The sequence below is a fragment of the Lipotes vexillifer genome, unplaced genomic scaffold (assembly GCF_000442215.2).
Source record: "Lipotes vexillifer unplaced genomic scaffold, Lipotes_vexillifer_v1.1 scaffold1117, whole genome shotgun sequence".
NCBI classification, from domain to species: Eukaryota; Metazoa; Chordata; class Mammalia; order Artiodactyla; family Lipotidae; genus Lipotes; species Lipotes vexillifer.
This window is the reverse complement of record NW_006778824.1, coordinates 295636-303563: the sequence shown is the minus strand read 5'-3', so window position 1 is coordinate 303563 and position 7928 is coordinate 295636. Positions and strand designations below refer to the sequence as shown.

Here is a 7928-nt window from a genome sequence, read left to right as displayed (position 1 = left end):
GGGTCTCGAGCTGACCACTGCTGTCCTCTTGGCGGGGAGCCCCCAGGAGCTCCAGGTTGGACTGGACAGTGTCAGGGAGACCCACGGCAGGGACACAGCCTGAAAAGCTGTCCCAGGGGCTGGGAGGGGCTTGGGGGAGGCTACCCGTCCAGGACAGCCTTGGAGAGTGAGGAGTGGGGCCCCAGCAGAAAAGGCAGGGGGTGGAAAGCCCGCCGCGAAGCCCTGCCTGTTGAGAATGCTTCAGTTGCTGAGCTTCTGGTCCGTGTTGCAGGTGGGGGTGTAATTGGGCAGGTCCACAAGCCGGGGGCGGAAGAGCTTCACAATCTCAGCCAGCATCACTGGGGCGGAGCGGGCAGGGGCACGAGGTGAGCTAAGAGCCCTTGGATTCCTTAAATCATCAGTCATCCAGGGCCTCCGAGGGGGATGAGGAAGGAGAGAAGTCCCGGGGAGCACCCGCAGGGTGTGGGCGCCCCAGGGGAGGGGGCTGTGAGAGCCCGCGGGGTCAGAGGAGCTGCTAGGAGACCCCCAGTCTGCCGCATCCTTTCCCGGGGAACGCGGGGTCCGGGGGCAGGAGGAATTCCCGTGGCCAGGTTGAACACAGAACCAGGCCCTCGCTTTGCCGCATTTCTCCTCCTTCTGGGGCCATCGAGGCAGCGCCCCTCCCACGTCCTGCCCACTCCTTCGAGAGGCCCCTCACGCCCTGCCTCTGGGGTCGTCTGCATTTTGCAGGGAGTCCGGCGAGCGGGGACCCTTCCGGGGCCGCGGCCCTTGCTTGGCCGTCCCGACTAGCGGCACATCTCCTTCGGGGCTCCCGCTGGCCGGGAGAGATGACCGCTGCGCTCTTCCCCTGAGCAGAGAGCGCCAGGACCCGGCTGACCGGCGCCGGCCCTGTGGCCTGGACAACCGGCGGTCACCCCGGCCCCCGGCCCCGTCGTGGCCGCCGCCCCGCCCTCACCGCCGTCGCTGAAGTCCCGGGCCAGGTGGCGCTTGCGGCGGCTGAGCGACAGTGCGTCCAGCCAGGCGTAGAGGCCACGGAGGGCGCCGGGCAGCAGCGGCGGCTGGGCCGGGGGGCTCGGCCTGGCGGCGCCCAGCACGCCGGCGCCCAGCGTGGGGCCGGGAGGGTGGTCGGGCCGTTGCCGGGAGACCGGAGCGGGGTCGGAAGGGGAGGGGCGCCGGCCACCTTGGGTGCTAGCGGCCCGCTCCGCGCGGGCGGACCGGGTTGCTTAGTTTAAGCAGAGGAGGGCTTACGATAAAGTCTAAGAAAAGAAGGGGAAAGTTTGACCTTACCCATTTACAGTAGACTTTTATTTTAACAAGCGTTGGACCCTTAAATCTTATAAATTCCACATTGTTTGGCATGCAACATTTTCCACCGATCTCCCGTCATTTAGAATTTGATCAATAATTTAATTGTAGAATACAAAAACTTCATTAAAGTTTTCAGCCCTACTGAATGTGCATCTGAGGTTTCCAGAGACCCAGACAAGGCACCAGGGGCAGTCTGGAGACACACGTGGGTGAGGAGGCACTGGCCTGGCCCCCGTTCCTGAGGTCAGGACAGCAGCCGAGGGCCTGACCGCGGAGTCCTGGGTGGAGAGGGCCTGGGCTGTGACCGTGGGGTGCTGAAGAGTGACCTTGGCCATGAGGAGTTGGCTCTTCCGCTAGGACTTTTCACAGTGGACCCAGCCCTCAGGGAGGGGGACGGAGGGCCTGGGGCCAGGCAGCTGGTCTGTCGGTGCTGGTGGCGAGGTCACCAGACAGGTGCACAGATGCCCCCCAGGGTGCTTTGAGCTCGGGCCCCATCACCTCCTCTGGACAGGGGGTTTCAGAGCAACCTTTGGGGCAACAACTCCCTTGGAAAAGGAAGAAAGAACTGACATTAAAAACCATCTGCTACAAAGAGCACAACTGAATCTAATTTCCTTTTACTTTTCTTAAAATTTGGATCCTCAGTTCATCCAAAGATATGACTGTGCTCAGAGCTCAGAGCCGAGTGGAGACAGCCGGGTATTAACAGCTGATGCTTTATCAAGAATAGACTTCTGTACTTACACTACTGGAGAAAAAGACACAGTAACAGCTGGAAGAAGCGGCAAGCACCAAAAAGTCCTCTGACAGAGTAGAGGGCGGATGTTATACCCTCTCAGGGCTGAGCCCCAGGCAGCCAGCTGGGGGAAGACAGCTCGCTCTGCCCAGCCAGGTGGGCACTGCCCTGTGTGTGAGGGCCTCACCTGAGTGGGCCCAGGCTGGGCCCCTCCAGCCCTGGGCTTGACGGGTGGCATCGGTGGAGTGCAGGTTGGCTTGACGACCTGGAAAGAGGCAGACACAGCTGATGGCCAGCTGGGCCAGGGCGCCAGCTTCCCAGCACCTTCTAGAAAGTTCCCTGGGTGTTCTGCTCTGCTCCAGACCGGCCTGCACGTTTCTCTTCGCTCTCTACAGAAAAGTGCCCCCAACCCCCTCCCCACCCACAGCTGCCACTGCCCCGAATGAAACCCAAATGTGGCAGGGCCCCCATTCCTGGGCCCATCGGCTTATCTCACTGCCCTGCCCTCCTCCCTCAACTCCCCCCTCCCCCAACATTACCCAGGAAAAGCTCTTAAATTGCCAGAATGGGGGTCTTTGGAAGCTCTAAAGCAAAGGATCCACTACTAGAATTTGCATTTGTTTGCATCTCAGCTTTCCAGGGGCCAGGGCTAGAGTGGAGAAGGAAGGCCTCCAGCAGGGGCCCTGCTCAGCCCAGGCAGCTCGTTCCAGCGCCAGAGGGACAGGGTGGGCCCAGCACACCGAGAAGGGCCCTGTGAGCAGAGGGAGAGAAGTCGCCTGCACTTTTCTCCCCCAGCACAATTCCCTGGCTGCCACCATTTCCTTGGCCAGCAATCTCTCTGCCCACCCCCCTTCCCTGTTTGGCCTGTCAAAACCCCTCCTAAGACTTTTTTACGGACTATTTTTGTAACTTCACTGTAACTCTAAAATTAATTCAAAATAAAAAGTAAAAAACAGAGAATCTCCGTTAAGCAAACGCCACAGTAACGGTTGTGGTAGGTGAGATCCACCCACGGAGGCATGGCGGGTCAGTTTAGGAAGTAACCAGCCGGGCATCGCTCCAAGTATCCCCACGACATTAACCGCTAAGGGAAGATGGGCCCTACTGAGATTTAGAGCCCTGCAGACACCACTGCAACCAAGTGATGACTCCACACCGCCCAGCGGACAGGCTGCCGCGGGGCCCCCCAGGCTCCTTGGTGGGCGGAGAGAGGAGCCTGGGTCTCCCTGCCTCACAATTTGCCAGAGCAGGTGACCTCCCCGCCTGCCAGGAGGTGCGTGTGCCTGTCCAGAGGTGTGCAGGACTCTCGGCAGTACCCACGGGGCTTCCAGCAAGGGAGGGGACCCGCCAGGGCCAGACCTCAGGACAGGCGGGAGGGCCTCCCGAGCGAGCCCAAAGGCAGGGGGCTTGCTGGGGCGCCAGTGACTCACATTTGGGAGAGACCCTTCCCAAACCCCTGAAGCCTCAAACCAAAGGGAGCACAACGATGGAGCCCACAGCCCCGCACACCCCTGTGCCCCTCCCCTGGGGGTCCTCTCACCTGCTTGGCCTTCAGCCCTGGGAGGGACTTGGTGGGAGGAGCAGGTCTGAGCTGCTGGGAGGGCAGGAGAGGTCAGGACCCCAGTTCCCCTGGGTTCAGTTCAGGTTGGCCCCTGAGGGTGCAGTGGCCACCACCCGAGGGTCCCTGGCCCACCAAAGCCAGCCCCAGACCCTCCGCCTCCCAGGATCTGCTTTATGCCACCTCACGGCCCCTCTGCCAGCCCCCCACTCACCTGGCCTGGGGCCTGCCGGGTATACACAGGAACTGGGGACGGTGGGCTGGATATAGCAGTTGGAGGCTGTAGGAAGCCGGCCATGAGGCTGGGTCTCAGGGCGGCCACCTCCAGGGAGCCCTGGCTTCGGAGCTGCCCCCACCCAGCTGAGGACCCAAGGTTCCGGCCCCTCCCAGAGTGGGAAGAACACAGCCCATCCTGCCCCACCGCTGGGCACGGCCCTGAGTTATGCTCCCTTCCCACAGCCCTAGGGACGCACAGAGGTGCTGCATGGCAGCAAGGGTGTCTGGGCCTCAAAACCGCCCCGAGGTGGACCTTGCAGAGGCCTCGGGCCTCAGATTCAATTGTCACCAGCTCCTGCGGGTCCTCAGACCACTCGTTCTCAAGCCTCGTTTCGCCTCTAAATGGCGGTCGTGGTGGCCACTCTAAGCCCCAGGGGACCGCATCCTGGCCTGAGCTTTGGGGGTGGCCTGGGGAGCCCGTTGGGGATGCCTGGTGCTTACAGCAGAAGGTGGCCACTTAGGGGTCACTGCGGAAGCCGTGGGTTTGGGTGGCTGGCTGGGGTGGGAGGAAAGGCCTGGCTCTGGGGGCCCTCTGGTGGGAGCCGGGGCCCTGCCCTTCACTGGTGTCCTGTGCCCCTCGTGGAACAGGGGGTTGGAGAGCCCCATGGCCGTCTTGGGCGCCACATTCCTGGGGAGAAATAAGATGGGTCAGTGCTTCCTGGCCTCAGGATTCAGCCCAGCGACTTGGGGCTCCTGGGCGTGGGAACCCTGGCCTGGCCAGAAGCCCACTCAGCTGCAGCTGCCTGTCGGGGTGCGCCAATGACAGCCGCGCACAGAGGGAGAGGCAGCCTCACGTGTCCTGGCCCCATTGGCTCTGGGCCCGCAGGAGGTACTTGGAGGCCACTGGGCAAGTGTGTCCTGCTGCGGCCAGCGTGGGGGTCGAGGTCCCCCCAGAGTGGGCACTGGGGACACCCAGAGCCCAGGGCAGGCTCAGAGCGCAGTGTCCACCGAGGGCAGTGGGCCAGCGCCCACTGGGGTGCAAGGGGGAGACGGGGTCCTCTCTGAGTTTCCACATCACCAACCTGTCACCACAACCCACACCTGCTCCTGTGTCAGCGAAGGCAGGGGGCCCAGAGCGCGTTCTCCCCCTCCAGCAGTGCAAGCAGGCGACTCGCTCTGCACACACACGCTGACGCTCTGCAAGCCCAGAGCTCGCTCACCTCCTTCGGACGGGGCGCCGGGCTTTGCGGTAGATGACCACGCCTGCCAGGGTCAGCGCCAGAGGCACCAGGAGTGCCACAGGCACCAGCACACCCACCAGGAGGCTCCGGGATGCTGTGGGGACACAGGAGGCCAGGTGCCACCAGGGCCAGACATGCCTCGAGGCAGCAGGGGCTGGGAGGGCCTGCAGGCAGCTTAGCGCCTGTCCAGGCCAGCCTGGGGCCAAGGAGGGGCCTGAGGAAGGTGCCCCCTCCTTGGCCATGCCAACAGCCCCGAGCCCTGGGCCCCCTGCAAAGGCCAGGGCCACCTGAGGACCCTTGGCCCTGAGAACCGGTACATGACGCCAGCGCTCTGGGCTCTCAGGGGACCAGCTGGAGGGCTTGGCGGCGGGCGGCCCCAGGCCCTCAGTGACGTGGGTGTGGCCAGGCCAGGCCCTGTAGGCCTGACCGCTGGGGAGGAAGACACTTGTGGGGGTGGGAGGCCCCGAGGTTCCCAGGCCCAGGACGGGGCTGAGCACCCAGCAAGGAGCTGGCCCTGTCCCTCGTTCCCCCTGCAGCCCTCCCTCTGGGACGGGCCCCCCTTCTCCTGTAGGGCCGAGGTGGGGACTCGGGATCCTGGGGTCCGGATGCCGGGGGCTGCAAGGCCACATCTTCAACGTGCCCCTCACGGTTTAGGGGCACACGGTCTCCTTCTCGGCCCCTTCCAGGTGGCCTGAGAAAAGGCAGGACCTGCAGCCAGATCCCCCTGGGCTTGTGAAGGTGTGTGAAGGCGCAGGGCAGGGCAGGCCCTCTACCTGTGCGCACGTTAGACAGCAGCTCTGCGCAGTAGGGCGGGGCCCAGCCCGGGTGGCAGTGGCACTGGTCCTTGTGGTTGCACACCTGGGGGACGACAAGGCATCAGGGTCTCCAGACCCCCACCTGCTGCACCGCCCAGTGCCCACTGAGGCGCCGTCTGCTCTGCTGGGGCTCCTACTGACAGAGGACAAGCTAGGGGTCCAGGACCGCCACCACCCAGGTTTCGTCAGATGTGCTGACGGCAGCAGTCCCTCCCCGGGTGAGGGAGAATGGCTCTGACGGGACACTGCGGGCTTTCTGAGCAAAGCCGGCATCGCTGCAGGACGGGCAGGGCAACTTCGGGGCAGGCTGTCCTCCTGAGACGGGGGCGTGGGAGGGCACTGCCCCAGGGCCCCCGGTTTCAAGCCCTCAGAGCTCTGACCTCCCCACCGTCACAGCACAGGTTACTAAGAGCTCAGAATAGGACACTTCACATCAGACGGGCCTGGCCCACGTGTCCACCGGCACCATGACTACCCCGGGCTTCTGTGTCTACACGGGACGCCCAGATCCCTGTCAGTTGCAGCCTCGGGAGGCCTCAGCAGACTCCTGGCACAGTCCCAGCGCACCAGCCTCTGCCCTCTGTTCGTCTGGGCTATCCTCAGCACGGCCTGCACGTCTTTCAAGCCCAAAGGGCCTGTGGCAGGCCATCCCCTGGGCCCACGTACCCCATGGTTGCTACACCGGGCAGAGCAGTTTCTGGATCTGTAGACACGGAGGTCCTGGCAGAAGCCTTTCCAGCAAACCTGGTGGGCAGTGGGGGTCTCCATAGGCAGCCAGTCTAGACCCCTGCTTGAAGCACCCCCGCTCTCCACCATCAACCAGAGTGGACCCAAAACCTGTGTCTGGGCTTCGGAGGGGCAGGCCACAGCCTTCACACCCCCGGTGGCCTCGCCCGCAGCCCATCTGCTGGCCGGCCTTGGCCACAGGGAGAGGCACTGCCGGGCCAGCCCTCTGCTGCCACCAGGGCCACAGAGGACTGGCCTCGCCCATCCCCAGAGGACTTGCAGAACAAACAGTCTTCAAACCCATTAACTGAAAAGGGTCTTCTCCCGCACCCCCCATGCGCCTTCCGAGTTTCTCCCTAGAACAGAGCCCTCCTCCAGCCGCCACCGCCCTGCTCTGGGCCCCACCAGCTCGCCCTGGGGTCCAGCAGCCCTACCAAGAGGCATGTCCGGCCCACCTGCTCCTTGCCACACTTGGTGCCTTCTGGCACTGGCTCGTACGCGCTGCTGCTGTCCTGGACAAGAGCCTGGCAATCACCCGAGGAGGAGGTGAGGGTGCAGGAACTCCACTCTGGGGGCTTCCGCCCCGCCTCACAGAACAGAGTGCCACACCTGTTGACCCTGAGGACAGAGAGATGTGCGTGGAGCCAGCTCCGCGGGGACCCCTGCGCGGTGCTCACAACCGTGCTCAGCGCACCAGGAGCTGTGGGTGAGGCCCTGGGTCCACCCGCAGGGGTCCACGGCCCAGGCACAGTGACCCACTCTCCCAAAGGGCAGCATGCTCTGGCCTGGGGGTCCTGCAGGGCCAGGTAGGCCCCCGGAGAGGCCCCTGACTCAGCTCCCGGACTCCTTTGTGCAGAGGACTCTCTTGGTGGAAACATTCCGTGCCCTGGACCCAGGGGAGTAGGGCCACGGGTGGACGCTCACCTGCCAAAGTCCAGGGGGATCCTGCCCCTGCAGCCTGCGGAGATGCTGTAACTGTAGCACGTCTCCACGGCAACCCGAGCGCCTGCGGGGCAGGAGCAGGTCAGCGCTCCAACTCAGGACCGGCAGCCACCCTGGCAGGCCTGAGGGGCCCATGCCCGCCTCACCTGGCCCCCACAAGTCCCGGCACCTCTGGGCCACCGTGGGGCAGGCCCCGTTGTAGCAGTAGCCCCCCGGGCAGGGCGTGCCGTTCTCCCAGAAGGCGTCCTCGGGACACATGGGCTGCCTGCCGTCGCAGTACTCCCCGAGGTCACACTGGTCCTTTGCAGGGCGGCACGGCTCTCCGGCCGGCTTCACCTTGTTCAGCAGAGCCGAGCTCACCCAGGGAACAGGAGGGCCCCAAACAC

At 64.2% G+C, this 7928-nt stretch overlaps 1 protein-coding gene across 1 annotated transcript in view; it reads right to left on the bottom strand.

The window, feature by feature from the left end:
• Positions 1–240: 240 nt before the first annotated feature.
• Positions 241–7928, bottom strand: part of ADAM8 (ADAM metallopeptidase domain 8) — a 16368-nt gene continuing 8680 nt past the window's right edge. The window contains exons 14-26 of the mRNA XM_007452010.1: positions 7689–7878; positions 7525–7606; positions 7056–7218; positions 6541–6618; positions 5833–5917; positions 5039–5153; positions 4320–4506; positions 3817–3948; positions 3585–3638; positions 2232–2309; positions 1492–1546; positions 878–1222; positions 241–338 (exon numbers count right to left, since the gene is read on the bottom strand). Coding sequence (XP_007452072.1) covers positions 241–338; positions 878–1222; positions 1492–1546; positions 2232–2309; positions 3585–3638; positions 3817–3948; positions 4320–4506; positions 5039–5153; positions 5833–5917; positions 6541–6618; positions 7056–7218; positions 7525–7606; positions 7689–7878 — 1662 coding nt within the window. The remainder of the gene's footprint in view (positions 339–877; positions 1223–1491; positions 1547–2231; positions 2310–3584; positions 3639–3816; positions 3949–4319; positions 4507–5038; positions 5154–5832; positions 5918–6540; positions 6619–7055; positions 7219–7524; positions 7607–7688; positions 7879–7928) is intronic.